The 15,380-nt window shown below is 55.5% G+C and overlaps 7 protein-coding genes across 7 annotated transcripts; 2 read left to right on the forward strand and 5 right to left on the reverse strand.

Moving 5' to 3' along the window:
• Positions 1 to 207: 207 nt before the first annotated feature.
• On the reverse strand, positions 208 to 1,914 carry QC761_300480 (uncharacterized protein; the record flags this gene model as incomplete). The annotated part of the gene is made up of 2 exons (XM_062877206.1): positions 208 to 1,530; positions 1,619 to 1,914. The coding sequence occupies 2 exons, from the start codon at positions 1,912 to 1,914 to the stop codon at positions 1,194 to 1,196; spliced, it is 633 nt and encodes a 210-aa protein (XP_062732928.1). The 3' UTR covers positions 208 to 1,193.
• Positions 1,915 to 3,781: 1,867 nt separating this feature from the next.
• On the reverse strand, positions 3,782 to 4,861 carry QC761_300485 (uncharacterized protein; the record flags this gene model as incomplete). The annotated part of the gene is made up of 1 exon (XM_062877207.1): positions 3,782 to 4,861. One exon carries the CDS (start codon positions 4,859 to 4,861, stop codon positions 3,782 to 3,784), a length of 1,080 nt encoding a protein of 359 aa, XP_062732929.1.
• Positions 4,862 to 5,236: 375 nt separating this feature from the next.
• On the reverse strand, positions 5,237 to 7,643 carry QC761_300490 (uncharacterized protein; the record flags this gene model as incomplete). The annotated part of the gene is made up of 2 exons (XM_062877208.1): positions 5,237 to 5,944; positions 6,000 to 7,643. The coding sequence occupies 2 exons, from the start codon at positions 7,641 to 7,643 to the stop codon at positions 5,237 to 5,239; spliced, it is 2,352 nt and encodes a 783-aa protein (XP_062732930.1).
• Positions 7,644 to 8,075: 432 nt separating this feature from the next.
• Positions 8,076 to 10,178, reverse strand: QC761_300500 (uncharacterized protein; the record flags this gene model as incomplete). The annotated part of the gene is made up of 1 exon (XM_062877209.1): positions 8,076 to 10,178. The coding sequence occupies one exon, from the start codon at positions 10,176 to 10,178 to the stop codon at positions 8,076 to 8,078; it is 2,103 nt and encodes a 700-aa protein (XP_062732931.1).
• Positions 10,179 to 10,420: 242 nt separating this feature from the next.
• On the reverse strand, positions 10,421 to 13,402 carry QC761_300510 (uncharacterized protein). The gene is made up of 2 exons (XM_062877210.1): positions 12,053 to 13,402; positions 10,421 to 11,989 (listed from the first exon to the last, which is right to left on the reverse strand). The coding sequence occupies exons 1-2, from the start codon at positions 13,268 to 13,270 to the stop codon at positions 10,637 to 10,639; spliced, it is 2,571 nt and encodes an 856-aa protein (XP_062732932.1). The 5' UTR covers positions 13,271 to 13,402; the 3' UTR covers positions 10,421 to 10,636.
• Positions 13,318 to 13,768, forward strand: QC761_0047660 (uncharacterized protein; the record flags this gene model as incomplete). Its single annotated transcript, XM_062872426.1, has 3 exons — positions 13,318 to 13,439; positions 13,550 to 13,598; positions 13,670 to 13,768. The coding sequence occupies 3 exons, from the start codon at positions 13,318 to 13,320 to the stop codon at positions 13,766 to 13,768; spliced, it is 270 nt and encodes an 89-aa protein (XP_062732933.1).
• Positions 13,769 to 13,820: 52 nt separating this feature from the next.
• Positions 13,821 to 15,296, forward strand: CDS1 (phosphatidate cytidylyltransferase; the record flags this gene model as incomplete). Its single annotated transcript, XM_062877211.1, has 3 exons — positions 13,821 to 14,313; positions 14,363 to 15,168; positions 15,228 to 15,296. 3 exons carry the CDS (start codon positions 13,821 to 13,823, stop codon positions 15,294 to 15,296), a joined length of 1,368 nt encoding a protein of 455 aa, XP_062732934.1.
• Between the last annotated feature and the right edge of the window lie 84 nt (positions 15,297 to 15,380).

A 15,380-nucleotide genomic window follows, 5' to 3' on the forward strand; every position in this document is an offset into this window, starting at 1 on the left:
AGGTTGAGGCAGCCAAATCAGCGGGAAGGCAAAGCAGAATCAAAGAGGTAGAACCCTTGATCTGCTGAATACATCAATAATTCGGCATCCACGAATGGCATCTATCCAGACAGGTAGGCTATGGGGTAGACCCCTAATGAGAAGTGACAGCAGAGCCTCTGTCTGAATCAGCTTATGCATGAAGCGAAAACATACTTCACCTCATAGGCGCTTTTGTAAATATATCTGCCCTTTTCAGAGGAGACAGTTACCATATCTACTTGCTCAGCGTGGGCCCTAGACAAAACGACTAGGCACACACAATCTCTTTGTTTACTTTTTCTCAGGGGGCACTCAGGGGAGATAAGGGGCGCACAGCCCAGTCCACACTCGTCAACAAACGGATCAGGCAAAACGTTTCAGGGAAACAAGCAAAATCAAATTTCATAACTCAATCTCATAAACAAAAAAAGAGAGAGAATCTTTTTCAAAAGTCCCCCCCACAAACCGGATGAGACCAGATCCAAAGACTCAAAGAAGAAACCACTTCCCCACTCATCCGTTCGTTATCCACCACTCCCTTTCCAATCCCCCTCATCCTCCTCAAGATCCCTGGGCTTCAAATCCCCTCCCCCCCACCACATCCTCGATAACATTGAAAAGCGGAGCACAAAAGAAAAGTCTCATCATCATCCCCTTTTCATCCCGCTCCTCTCCGTTCCTTCAGCTGTTGCAGCCCCCCAGAAGATATCCAAGTGTCCTCTCAATGAAAAGAAGAAACTTAGCGGCAGAACTGCCAGTTGGTGCGGAAGATGACGTGAATGCTGCCGTCGAAAGCGTCCACCTGTGGAAGAAATGGTCGGCGTTAATGGCCCTCGTAATTAGCCCTTCTATTCTTTTTTCTCTAATGCATTCATGATGATAATGATGATGATGGTGGTGGTGATGGTGGTGGTGATGATGATGATGATGATGATGGCAGATTAATATGTGTGTTAGGTAGGTAGGTGAGGAGGATAAGGTGGGTGGGTATCTAGTAAGTGTTGTGGTGTGTGTGTGTGTGTGTGTGTGTGTGTGTGTGTGTGTGATGTTTTATTCCCCGGAGCCGCCGAAGGACCTTGTTCTTTTCTTTCTTGCTTTCCCCCTTGGAGATTGTTTATGGTAGAAGAGTGTGTGTGGGTGATGTGTGGAGAGGTAGTAGTAGGCAGGCCAACTCAGGCGCTTGACGTGGGAACGCAACGGCGCCACTTGAGCGCGAGCTTTTGGGGAGCACTAACAGTCATGGTTCCGAAGTAGGGGGTCGCAAGAGGAGTAATGCGGATCTCGGAGTTGACGTTGAGGATGGCGGTGGTCTTGCCGCAGGCGGAGAAGGCCTCGACACCGACGCCGGCGAGCATGTTGTAGTTGTCCTCGTAAGGGGCGACGAGGTTCTTCTGGAAGACGACCTCCTGGCGCGGGTCGCCGGAGAAGGTGTAGCCGGCGCGGACGGTACCGGTCTGGCCCTGGGCGAGGGAAGCATAACCGGTGAAGCGGGTCTCGATGACGGAGAACCTAGGAGGGGAAAGGCAGCAGGCGTTAGTATGTTCCGATGCGTGCTCGAGGAGAAGATGTCTCGGGTCAAGTAGTAGACTTGACTCACTGGTATCCTGAGGGAAACTGCAGGTTGATGCTGATGCGGCAGTTCTTGCGGCTGTCAGTGGCGGGGCTGGTGCCAGGGCCGGCAGAGACAATGTATTTATCAAAGGCAACATCAAAGATGGTGCCAGTGGCGTCAACGTTGACAAAGGCGTGGCCAGCAGGGCAGCCAGTACCGATGGCAGTGACGCCGAGGATCTTGATGTCGCTGGCGTCGGGGACCTGAGGAGTGATCAAGGTCTGGCGCTCAATGACGGCGGCCGAGGCGGCGCCGGCAAGGAAGAGGGCGGAGAAACGCATATTGAAGGGACTGAAAGCGTAAGCTTAAAGATCTTGCAAGGTGTGGAATGAAGAGCGAAGTGGTGATGGTGAGATGAGAAGTGAGGATGAGGATGAGGAATTCAGAATCTCAAACTTGGGATGATCAACAGTCTTTTATAGATGATTTTCTCTGCATCACTTTTTCCTTCTGATCATTCCCAAGTCCTGCAGAGCTGGTGATGCTCTAGTCTGAGAACGAGGACCAAAGCAGACAGCGGACCTCGTCTCCGAGCCTTGCCCGTGTCGCCATTCCCATTCTGGCCATCGACGAGACTGAATTCCACTCCCTCATCGGCCTTCCTCGCGGCCGAGTATAACGTCACAATCAATACTGCGACCCCCGCTTGCTAGTCTTGTGATGCCGTGATATCGACCAGACTCACCACGGTGGACTTTGTAGCTCAGAATAGTGTCATGGTCAAAATAAGGTTGATTGAAAGGGAAGATCCATGTGAGTTCCGGGGCCGTCAAGTCCCACTGCTGGCACAGCAATCTACCCCAGAATAGCTTACAGTATCGCTTCCCGGTTTCCATGTGCCCAGAGTCGACTGTGTTGTTATTTTTGTCGACTTTTTCATCAAAATTAATATCTGCTCACGTCTTGGTGGATTGGCTAACCAGGTGGCTGGACAGTGTCGGACTGTCAGTGTCTGTCAGGATCCGCTTGCGCCGTCATGCTGGTCGACGAGGTACGAAGCAACCTGATATTGTTACGGTGCTGTTGTGCCTGGTGCCTCGCAGGACGCCCCCGATGTATCATGTCTGCCCGTTTGGCGACCTCACAACGGCCTCGCAAGATGCAACGCTCTTGACCTTTACTATTGGTGTTGGACGACACATGGACGCTCTGGGATCCAGCAAGGCTCGCACTTTGGTAGTCGGTCCGCATACACGGATGTCCCCATCCGACTGGTTCAAGAAGGTCGACCAGAGACACTAGACTGCGGTTTGAAATTGCCTGGGCCGAATCAGACTTGTTCTTGGAGAAGCCCCCGGCATCGTGATGCTGGGCCCGGACGTTGAATCGCCAAGGTTCTTGGCCAGATGCCGTGTGTTGGTTCAAGGGTCATGTAAGGGAACTCGCGATGTTACTGTCACGACATTCTCGTCACCACATTGGCTGGCCCTATCCGGTACCGAGAGAGCCACAATATCGGCCTCGGAAGACCACCCACCATCGGAGAATTGGGAATCTAGATGAAAAGGTTAAACTTTGTATGGGGAAACAGGTCTCCAAGCCGCCTATGCTGCCCCCTTTTTTCGGTTTTGTTTTTCGACCACGTTGAGACAATCGCAGAGCCGCTCAGACCCGGGAAAACTGCGGGTTGATGCCAGCCCAGTGAAAATAAATCAACTGCATGTGAAGCGGGCGAAGGGTTGGTGGTTCGTGGGTATCATCGCTACCTGTTCTGCAGGGTTCAGTGTCGATGTTTTCATCTGCGGATAAAGTCGAACATGCTCTTGGCGCCTGATTTTGGTTGTTTCTCCCCGCAAAGTTCGTGCCTTGTACATTCGCCTAGGTGCTATTTCCAACACAGAAGGTGATTCGGGACAGGTCACGGTGCCATTTGCCGTCTAATTCTGTCTGCAGGTCGCACCCAACCTGGGTCTGGCGTTTGCCCATGCGAACGTCAGGTGTTGTTCTTGGTTGAGAGAGCCTCAAGTTTTATTTCCTCAGATATACCAAGCTCATTCAAGCGACCTTTGACAAGCCGACATACCCGGAAATTTGTCTGTAGGACCTCAGCATCCGAGGAGGAGAGTAAGTAGCCCTCTTTTTTGTCTGCTCGCTTTGATAGCCGAGAGGCGGCCGACCTGCCAGAACCGTATACACATACTGATGGGACTACGACGAGGACAGCAGGTACTCCGCAATTTCTGCAAACTCCCTGCCATGTTGCAGCTTCTCTCGCCAGCGCAGTGGTATCGCCTCGGCCCCGTCCCGGGCCCCCAGGAGACCTCCCGCAATGGCGCCGTTGGTATCCGTATCCCGTCCTACTCTCACAACATCGACGAGAATGTCTTCCAACGACCTCGGGTCAAACATGGCGGCCACAGCAAGCTTGAGGGACTCGAGCACATAGCCCGAGGCTCCCCGCGGGAGCTCCTCTCGAAAGTTCCTTGCGCTCCTCGGTCCGTGGAGTGCGAAATCATCCAACTTCACCCTATGTCGGCCCCCCTCCATCGCCCTCTGCACCTTTCCCACCGCACTCTCAACCCGTCCCCCTCCTCTCCCCTCCCTCTTCTCCTTGTCCCCAACACCCTTCAACACCTCCATGCCGGCCTGCCACGCCTCTTCCGCATTCTTCCCTTCCACCAGAGCCCTCACCAAAGCATTATACACCACACAGCTAACAACACAGCAACTGTCATCATGCGTAATAGCCGAAATCCCCATACTCTCCTCCACCATCCCCCCCTTATCCCGTTGAAACAAGGCAGTAGGTACACACCTCATCAGACTCCCATTCCCCGCCCTCCCCTCCCCCGCCCCCGAGTCGCTCGCATCCCCATACGCCTTGAACGCCATGATCCCCTGCGCCGTGGCCCCCCCAACATCCCTCGGCTTCCTCCCCTTCACCCTTCCCGGCCAATCCCTACCCTCAAACCAATCAACAAAATACCACGCCGCCCTTTCCACCACCCCCTCCCCTCCCTGCCCTTTTTTGTCGTTCCTCGCCTCATCATAATAAGCCAGCAACACCGCCCTCGTAAGGTCAGTATCGTCCGTCGCATCCCCCGCCTTCCACCCAAAATGCCCCCCGCCGATGATGTCTCTCAGAGGGGAGGGGAACTTTTGTCGGATCTCCTCCCAGGACATGAACTCTAGCGTCGCGCCCAGGCTGTCACCTGCGTGGACGCCCAGCAGCGCTCCCAGCACGCGGGAGGGGTCTCTTTTGTCTTCTTTTTCTGGTGCGGTTGACATGATATTGAGAGTGGATAATCTCGGAGATAAACTGTTTGCGGTGGTGATCGACAATGACGGAGATAGTGATGATAAGATAGCTAGGTAGGCTCTCGGTGGTGATGATTGCTGCGGAAGGTGCAGTTCCGTTGATTGGAAAAGGGAAGATAGAAAATCAGGGACCAAACGGTGAAGCGGGGTATATGTCTACCTCTCTTGGCTGGCTTGCGTAAATGGTTGCCTCACATCAACGCCTCAGGCATCCCCTCCCCCAACACACCGAGCTCGCACAAAGCATACCGTTGAAGGCTTTTTAGTTCAAATCCATCATTACGTTGTCATCATTTTCATTAAAAGAATAAAAAAAAGAAGAGCTTTTGGCTATGCGATGTCGGTTCAGTTGAGCACGCCCTCTCCTCCCTCTTCAACCTCGCTCAACTTGAGTGCTTCGGACACATCATTCACAAAGTGGTCCTCTCCCCCTGCCAGGTCCATAATCCCGCTACGAATCAGTGTCCTGCCCACCTTGGAATCCCGCGATGGCACCCGGCTGAAGAAGATTCTGACGCCCCTCTGGCGGTAGTCTCTGACAATCTCCTCCAAGACCTGCGCACCGCTCCCATCCAGGCCCGTGACGCCGTGAATGTCAAAGATGATATTTCTGTTGGAGTCTTCCCTGCGCAGTCTGGGCAGGGCAGGATGTGCCATGCTAGTCCCGTACAGCTCCAGCCGCCGCAGTCTTGTCTTGAGCTCACCCGTGTTGGCAAAAGTTAAAGGTTCTGGGATCTTGACGATCAGGCATCCCTCAATAAACTCCAATCTGTCCGGATTGGCCTCGGCGTTCTCGAACCGGTTGGTGCCCGGAATGCGACCGAGGATCTGGATGCGTGGGCGCGTGGCATGCCGGATGACTTGCAGGAGTGATAAGAAGACGCCAATGGCCATGCCGAACGTCAGGCTAAAGAATATGGTGGTCAGGAGGATGGTGAGCATGAGGCCCAGCTCGTTCCACGCGTGGATCTTGAGAAAGAAGGAGATGTCGTGAGGGCATTCCTCGATCAGTGACCACGCAACGACCGAGATCAGGGATGAAAGGACTGGTTTCTGCAAAACACTCGTCAGCATCTGATCACACGAGAATTTCCATCAAAGCACAAACCGGGAGATAGTAGAGATAGGGCAAGCAAAAGGTAATGCAGAGCAGTGTCAGGCCGCTCAGGATGATGGACGACATGGGTGTTCTCCCACCGGTCGACCTGTTCACCTTGCTCCTGCCATAGCCGCCAAACCCAGGCAAGCTCATGAAGCACCCGCCAACGATATTGGCGACGCCCAACGCAACGAGCTCCCGGTTGGGACTGAGCTGGATCTCCGCGAACGACGCTCCGCCCAGACTCTTTGCGGCAACAGACGACTCGAAGAAACCCAGCAGAGCAATCAGGAAGGCGGTGCTGGTGGCTTCGCGGATATACACCATGTTGGACCACTTGAACGGCCAGCGGAAAGTGAACGAGTGCCCACTTGCTGCCTCGACCTTGCCCAGGACAGCAACACCGGCCTTGTCCCATTCAAAATAGTACGTCAAAAAGGCCGACAGAACCACCACCAGGAACCGATCTGGAATGTAGGCCACCCCCGGATATCGGGGCTGCAGTCTCCTTTTGATCTCACGGCAGACCATGATGACAACAAAGCTCGTAGCAGCCACAGTGAACGTCAGCGTGTGCGCCTTGTCCAAGTTCCCGAGGATAAACCACAGTTTGTCAACACTGCTCGCGTGTCCAACACGCGCCTCCTCCGCCAGCTTCTGCAACCCCAGCTCGGGGATCAGCTGGTCAACCGCAATCACGGCACCAATGGCACTGATAAAGCCCCGAAGGAACGGCCTCGATAGCACACTATCCAAAAACCCGAGCCTCGCCACGCCGGCAATCAGCACCATCGCCCCCGCCAGCCCGGCCACAATGCCACAAATCCTCGCATGCAAAATCGCATCATTGTCCCCTCCCTCCCCCTTATCCACGCTCCCCTTGATCACCGTCCCCACAAGCAGCGACCCCGCGGCCTCGGGCCCGATAACCATCGCTGGACAGCTCCCCAAAAGCGCGTATATGAACGGGTTGAAAACAAACGAATACAACCCATTGATGGGCGGGACATGGGCCAGATTGTCCGCCAGCGACAGCGCCATGGGGACGTACATGCCCGCCACCGTCAGCGCGGCCACAAAGTCGCCCTTGAAGTAGCTCCAGCTGTACTCCCTGGCCCAGACCAGCACAGGCATGTAATACGACATGTACATGAGCGCATTGTCCCGGATGCCGTGCCGCTCAGCAAGATCCCTACTCGTGCTCATCTTTTTGCTGCGCATCCTCGCCGCCCATGTTTTTGGCCTGCGCTGCCGTGGTGCATTGTTTTGCCCCTCTGCCGGGGCGGAAGCACCACCCATTGCCGGCTCGGCTTCGCTTTCGGATTGAGCTGCGCTGTCGCCGTCTCTGGCACTGCCACTGCCACCGAGGAACGACCGGGGGCTTGTCGGGCGAGGGGAGAAGGTGCCGTGGTCGCAGGGGCCGTCGTGGGCGTGTTCGTGTTCCCTGAAGTCGAGGGCCGAGTCGAGGAGGGAGGTCGCTTCGGTGGGGTTTGGGCGGCTCGGGCCGGCCGAGTGTCTCCGGTCAAAGTAGCCGGTACCGGGCTGGTCGGGGGAGGAGGACAAGCCCGAGTCGATGGATCCGTACGATCCGGCTGTGATGCTCTGGCGCAGGCCGCTCGGATTCGTCGGCGCGTGAGGATTGCCCGCCGCCATGTTCGTCCGTCTAACAGAGCAGAGGGGTGAACAGACAGGGAGGGTTTGGTGAGTGTTATTGGGCCATCAATTATGATGTTGGAAGAGTGGAGGAGCGGTCAGGCCAGGGCTGGCTGGACAAAAGAACTGTCCCCGCGGAGCCTAGGCCAAACGTAATAGCGTCTCAAAAAAATGCAACGGGAGGCTTTGCGAATTGAGAGGCGAGGCAGGCCATAGGGAAGCTTGGGGCGCGCGTGTGAGGTTACTCTACGGAGTATCCCGTATGCGTTTATCCAGTGCTGGGAGCTGGGTGACCCCGCAGTGTCGGTGGGTTTCAGGTCTGCGCAGCCAATCAAAGAAAAAGGGTTGCCAATTGCCAAGGCCCCGTTTGCTCGCAAGCTTGATTACCTTGTTACATAACTCACGATGTATCATCCCATTAATCCGGTACTGTCATACAATAAACACACTCAGCCGACTGCCCATCAGCTCGCTCTTGGGAAGCTGCACATCCTTCTTGTCAAAGTCATGTAGCAGCAGCCAGCAGATCATCCTAAACACCAGCGCAAACCAGATGGTGTTCCTCCTGATCTCCGTATTCGTCAGTCCGTGCTTCCTCCATGTTTCCGCCCTGCTCGGGGTGGGCGGTAGCCTGCCATTGCTGAACGTCCCTGTGGCCCTCCTCGAGTTTATCCCGAGTGTCGGCGGCCTGGGTGAGGAGTGTGTCGTCGTGTTTCCGGTGCCATCCTCACTCATGGTCCCCATTGTCTGCGCCGTTGTAGTCTGCTGCAGCCCCACCAAACCAAGCCCGTCGTACCCGGGCTCGGAGTAGTGAATATCCTTGGAGGCTTGGGCAGCCTCCTGGTCATAATGCTGGTTTGTGTCGTCAAGGCTGACGGCCCTGATGCGGATATCGTCAAAGTAGTGCTTGATCAAAGCCGCCTCGCGCTTCTCGTGTGGTGTCTTGAGTAGATCGTCAAAGGACACATCGCCTGTTGCGCCTTCGTCGGTCGGTATCGGTGGGAACAGGAGGGGTTGCGCCGGTGTGCCTGGTGCTGATGCTGCCATTGGGAGGTGAGTTGGTCTCCCGGTAGGCGGCGGGGCGGCAGCTGTTGGGTTGTATTCCGCCCAGTCGATGTCTCGTTGAGAGGTGTTGATTGCCAGCAGAACCTCCTGGACATGACGGCGGAGGACGTCGAGCACGACATCTTTGGACGTCTTGTTCAGGATGCTGTCACCGACCTCGTCAATGGCCTCGTGCAGATCATTGAGGCACTTGGGCGAGTATTCTCCGTCACGTTTGGGAAGCTCTTCTTCCAGGTCGCTGGCCAGTCTGTCAATGTTGGCGAGTTCGGTTGGGGGTGTGTATTTTGGCCCCTGGTCTGTGTTGATCTCAAAGTTCAGCCTCTTGCGGAACTCGCTCAGCAGGCGCCGGGGCGAAAAGGCCTGCTTGTTCAGAGCGAATGCCACGGGGTTGGGCAGATAAGTGAATGGCCGATCCTTGATGTGAAATGGCCTTGCCAGCATGGCCAAGACTTCAAAGACAACAGGAAACAAATGCACATGCTTCTTTGTTTCGTCCGAGTAGCACTGCGTCGTGTATTCGTTGCACCGGATCAGGTTGAGCGTCTCGGCAATCTCGGTACGGCTCCCCAGCTGCAGCGTCTTGAGATCTTTCTGCTCGTTGATGGGCGCTTTCCAATTCCTGTCGTCCTTCTTGTCCCGATAAAAGGTCGGGACGTTCCCAAAACTGAGCTCTTTGACCTCAGATGTCGGTATCACCCTGTTCTTCTCGAACCTCGGCCAGCCGGGCTTCTCGAACGTGAACACCAGACCAAAGTCATGGACCCTGTTCCCGAGCACACTATACCCGTTCCCCTCGGCGCGGTACTTGTTGTTGTCACGGTCAAACTCCTTCCAGTATATCCCAAGCACGGCGCAGAGCTCGATGATATGACAAATCGCCGTCGTCGCGTAAGGCCTCTTCACAGCAGGATGCTTGTCAAAACTCCTCCTCATCGGCTGAATAGCCACCGCCAGCGACACCGGCCCCTCATACGGAAGAGTGACAGGGCTTCGCGTGCCGCTCTCCGTCGCAAACTTCCTCCACTCGTTCGCCTCCCATTGCTTCGAGTCCCGCTCCATCATCTGCGCTGCCTCGATGGCCAAGATCCACGTCGCCAGCTCGTTCTTGTGCGTGTGGACCCGCTCCCTCAGATCGTTGGTCGGCAGCTCAACTCTGGTCTTTTCACAGCTCTCGCGCGTGCCGTCCACGTACCAAATCTCCTTGTCGTCGATGGGACCCCTCGTGTTGTTGCTGGCAGCCATGAAGATGATGGGCGCCTCGTACTGCACCTCGCCCCGGAACCACCTGAAGCTGATCTTGGCGTGTTCTGCCCATTTTCCCAAGACCTCTCTGTCGCGAATCGAGAGACCGTTGATCCTCCCAATGACGGCTTGAACATACTGCAATATTACGCCAAGCAAGGCGAAAAGTGAGATGACCAGGGCGGCAATGGCCACCTTTTCCTCCACGGTGAGATCGTTGTCGCTCATCTCTGGCGCTTCATGGATGGGTGAGTGAAGCAGACTATTTTGACGAGGCTGGGAGCAGGAGGTGATGAGGGGCGAGTGCGCGTAACCCGGCGGCTGAGCACTCTTGTCCCAACTTCCATGCAGCCACTCGCCTCTCTCCCTCAATTGGGATTCGCGTCAAAATTTGGGCAAATGCTTGGTTGGACCTTGAATATTCTGACGGGTCTGCGCCGCTGCACTGCATCGTCGATCGTAAACAATCACGAAAAAGCCAGCAGATGTCTCTAATATTACGGGGTGTTATATCTATGGGTATACCGTACTAAACAGAACAGAACAGAAACCCCAACCCAGCTCACCAAACGCCGAGCTTTCCCTTATTCCATGTCCGTCACAACGTCGCTCGTCGTGACCTCATTAGTAAAACAATGCAAAAGTCCAAAAGGAACATACTACAAACAAGGTAACACGAGAACGCATCAACCAAACGCCTTGCTCATCTCCTCGCCCTCGACAGGCGTCACCGAAAGCTCAATGAGCTCTCGAGCCAGCTCAGCCGTCGCCGGGTCGATGCCGGCCTCCAAAACCAGCTCCTCTTCAGCAAAGCAAAGCCTGGCGAGCGTAAGTAGGTATCGCTGGGACCCTCCGTGGGAGGCTGACAGCTTAGCTCCCATTTGAACCACATCTGCTGTGCGTGGGTGTGTGACCAGCGTGTGGAGCAACTGGATTGCCCGTGCGATGAATCGGGGCAACAACGATGCAATCTTCTCTTCCTCACCGTCTTGACCGTCGGGATCATCCGCTTCGGCCTCGTTCGTAAAGCTGCGTATGCCACCTCTCGCCGCCGGATTCTGAACTATTGCTGGTAACCCGCCATCCAAGTCATATAGTCGGTCAATAGCCCAGCACAACACTGTGACAAGACGCGGGATGACAAATTCGCTCCGGGCCGCCTGCACCATGCCATACGGACTAGAGGTAAAAATCACCAGCGTTCGCAAAGTCGCGGTCCTCACCTCTAATTCCTTGACGGAACCTTTGGGCGCCCACCTCGGCGACTCATTTAGAAACAACGACACAGCCTTGATCGTCTCCTTGGACACCTGGTCCAAATCCTTTGCTTTGGAGCGGGCGGTGGATGTCGCCGACACTGGGCTTGGGATGGGCCCTATGCTGTCGGGCAAAACCGACGTCCACAGCAACGACAGCATCCCATACCAGTCTCGTTCAGGATGTTTGACCGACAGCATGCGCAGAACAAACTCGGGCTCGACCGTGCGCCAGAACTGAACGAGGGGTGAGTGCTTCGTTGTCTCTGCGGTCTCCTCGGCCCCAGCCTGGCCACGCGCCGGTGCGGCGCATCCCAGTGCAGCAAGATATAGCAGGGCGAGACACTGGGTAACGTCAATATCAAGACTCAACTGTCGGATTGCAGGGTCGGCGTGGTTGGACAAATCCCCATCAGGGCTGTGGTGCCGCTGGAGGGCAATGAGCTGACAGGTCGTTGTACACACTGGGACCAGAGAAGATGTGATGCGGGGCGCTACCACCACAGCATTCAAATCAAGCGTGTAAAGCACCAACGATGCTAAATAGTAAATCGGTGCGTGGTAGCGCTCAGATAGACAGCGCTGCCACAAGTCAATCACGAGCTCGGCAAAGTCGGCCAGCAACAGAAGCGGCTCCTTGGGGCTGCCCAACCGAGACAGCTTCTGGAAGATAACGGTGGAGAACGTCTGACTGGGATCTGATGGGAATGTAAACCTGGAGAAGAGATCGAACGTCGGGGGCTGGTCACGGAGTGCACTGTGATCCAGGACCAGCCTTAAGAACTAGAAAGGAATCATGTGTCAGTAAATATTGCAGCAGATGGAAGGCGACATGCATCAACTTACGTCATACGGAAGAGCGTTGGCAGTCGATATGATGATCGTGGGTGTTATTACTTCACGAGTCGCCCCACGATCTGGTCCAAGTGCGTTCTCATCCACCTCGAGGCCATGTTTCGGGCTAGCAAAGACGTGCCCGCGCTTCCTCTTCCCACCCTTGGAAGGCGTACGCTCGCCAGCAGGTGGGATGGTGGGAATTGCATCCTTCCTCCGAGAGCCTTTGGTAGGGCTTGATACGACTTCCACATCGTTGAATCCATCGGCCTGCCCCCAAAACTTGTTGTTCTTTTTGGGTGTGGATGCGCCGTCCTTCTTTTTGCTCTTTCCTCGTCCTAAGCCCTCTCTAAGATCCTGCTGGGCAAACTGAAGCTCAGTGGTAACATTGCGAGTTGTTGCCCGGAAGTCGTTCAGTTCCCGCTCATGTTTTGCCAATGTCTCCTCGTGTAATTTCCTCAAACGTGCAACCTCGGAATCACGGTCGTTCTGTATCTTGTCGTACTTTGATCGGATGATGAGGGCCTCCCCTCTGGCGGTTGCAAGCTCCGACTGGGCGGCAGCGAGCTGGGACTGGAGCTGGGCAATAATGTCACCTTGCGGCCCTGGCTCAGCCGACTGGCCTGCGTGGGACGGCTGTACCGAGTAGGGCCTTGGGACGGGAGGAACAGGCGGTCGGGCAAATTGGGATTGAGTCGGCGCATGTTGTGGGCGCGGTGGCGGGAGCGGACGGGCAGGCGGGACAGGTCGCAGAGAGGGCGGTGCGTGGTAAGGGATTGGGCGAGAGGATGGCACTTGGGGATATTTGGGAGGCGGGGGATAGACTGGCCGGGCTGTAGGAAGTGGTATATGCTGATTCCACCGTTGGGTGTTGGCGAGATTGGCATTCAGTCGGGCCTGCTGGACGGGAAGCGACTTGGTGGCCCACGAATTGGTCTGCTTGGGTCCGCCAGGCTGGGATTGCTGGGCAATCTCCTCAAAGACAACGGTGTCGTCGAGGTCGTCATCTTCGTCGAGACCGTAACTGTCCTGCTGAACATGCTGCTGCTGCAACTGCGGCTGTGGCTGCGGTTGGTGGTGCTGGTGCTGGTGTGTAAGAGGTGGTGGACGTTGTGAGACCTGGGCCTGGGCCTGGACCTGTGTCAGTTGAATGGCATTCTCCTCGAGCTTCTGGAGGTCGCTTTCGTCGATCTGGTCCAGGAAGTCTTCGTCGGAAAAGTCATCATCCATGGCCGTCGGTTGTTCGGTTCAAGGTTGCGATTGTGCATACCCGTGCCATGCCTCTCAAGCCCGCGCTTAGGTCGAGTCGGATGTTTCTACGGTTGAGGTGGACGTCACTTGCGCCAGACGCGTTTATTAGAGTTGGACTTGACCTCTGTCAGCCGAGGAACGCGTTGGAGTGATTACCTAATCCACCTAACCGTTGGGAGACCCCCACTGTGCCGGCCAAGACGGACTTGACGTAGTACCCCAGTTCCCGGGCAGACCTCGAAATTTCCACTCAAGCAGGACAAACACCAAACCAACAAACCCACTTCAGTCCACCGACGCTGCTCCCGTATGTTGTCGCAAAGCGCCCCTTGTCTTACTGCCTGTGCTAACATCGTCGTCGCGCTCCCCCGCAAAGAGCTCCTCGCTTCCCTCCCATCTGAGCTGAGGCCACTGTCCTCCTTTGCGCCGTCCTGCCAAATACCGATTCGTCCGATTCCGAACCCCTCGGGGACCTGACGTTGCCTGTCGTTCGGGGCCAAACGCATAGACACCCCATACCTCGCCCATCATGGCCGGAAGGCAGGGCGCGGGAGCCATCGAGTCCCAAGCAGAAAAAAAGACCGAGATGGCGGCCGAACCGGACTCGACATTGTTAACCAAGCCAAACCCCGAAGCGACGAACACTTCCGCCGCTCCGCCGGCGACAGTCTCCGAGTATGAGAAGAAAAAGGCCAACTTCATGGTCAGGACATTTTGGACCTTGGTGATGATTGCCGGTTTCTTTGCTGCTCTGCTTGCCGGTCACATCTACGTCGTCTTGATCATCACCACCATCCAAATCATCTCCTTCAAGGAGGTCATCGCCATCGCCAATATAGGCTCTCGGGCCCGCGACTTGCGCTTCACAAAGTCTTTGAACTGGTACTGGCTCGCGACCACCATGTACTTCCTGTATGGCGAGAGTGTTGTCTACTACTTCAGACACATCATTCTTGTCGACAAGGTCCTGCAGCCTCTGTCTACCCACCACCGCTTCATCAGTTTTTGCATTTACATCTTTGGTAGGTTTGACAAACTCAACCGTAACAACAAGGCTGACATGACTCTCAGGTTTTGTTATCTTCGTCACCTCCTTGAAGCCAGGGCATTTAAGGTTTCAGTTCTCGCAGTTCGCCTGGACGCACATGGCGCTGTTCCTCATCAACATCCAGGCCCACTTCATCCTCAACAACATCTTTGAGGGTCTGATTTGGTTCTTCTTACCCGCCGCCCTTGTCATCACCAATGATATCTTTGCCTACATTTGCGGCATCACCTTTGGCCGCACTCAGCTCATCAAACTCTCGCCCAAGAAGACGGTCGAAGGTTTCATTGGCGCTTGGTTTTCGACCATGGTCGTCGGCCTCGGTCTCACCTGGTGCCTGCTCCGCTCCAACTATTTCATTTGCCCTGCAACAAACCTTGCCACGAGCATTCTGCAGGACATTCACTGCGACCCCAACCCCGTCTTCATCCCGCGCACCTATACGACCCCCGAGTTCTTTTTCCTGCCTCCCGGCCATACCGTGAGCATCACGGTGGCGCCCATGTACTTTCACACCTTGGTCTGGGCCACGTTTGCATCGTTGATTGCCCCATTCGGCGGTTTCTTCGCCTCGGGTCTCAAGAGAACCTTCAAGCTCAAGGACTTTGGCGACTCGATCCCCGGTCACGGCGGCATGACGGACCGCATGGACTGCCAGTTCATCATGGGCATGTTTGCCTTCCTCTACTACCAGACCTTTATCGCCGTCCGGGACTACAACCCCGGTGCCGTGCTGGACATGCTGGTCACCGGGTTGGGCGTCGAGGACCAGGCGCACGTTGTGAAGGGCATGTTGCAGATTTGGGCCAGAGATGGTGTCATTTCCCCAACGGTGAGTATCCCTCGGGAAATTCTGTTTGCAAGAGCTTCGTCTAACATCATGTCAACCAGGCTGCGGAGCAAATTTTGAACATCTTGGGTGACAACCTCGCCTCGGTGTCTCATCACCTGACAGAGTAATGCTGTTCCTCCATTGTACTATACGTGCCCCCGATGGGCGCCTGGCGCGGTTTATCGTTTTATTTGAGGATGCATTTTTTTTGT

This window comes from Podospora bellae-mahoneyi, chromosome 3 (genome assembly GCF_035222275.1).
Source record: "Podospora bellae-mahoneyi strain CBS 112042 chromosome 3, whole genome shotgun sequence".
NCBI lineage: Eukaryota > Fungi > Ascomycota > Sordariomycetes > Sordariales > Podosporaceae > Podospora > Podospora bellae-mahoneyi.

Coding starts and splice junctions, on each gene's coding strand:
- QC761_300510 (XM_062877210.1), bottom strand. CDS start 13,270: ATGGATGATGACTTTTCCGACGAAGACTTCCTGGACCAGATCGACGAA. Junction 11,990..12,052: donor CCAACGCTCTTCCGTATGAC/GTAAGTTGATGC, acceptor ATTCCTTTCTAG/TTCTTAAGGCTGGTCCTGGA.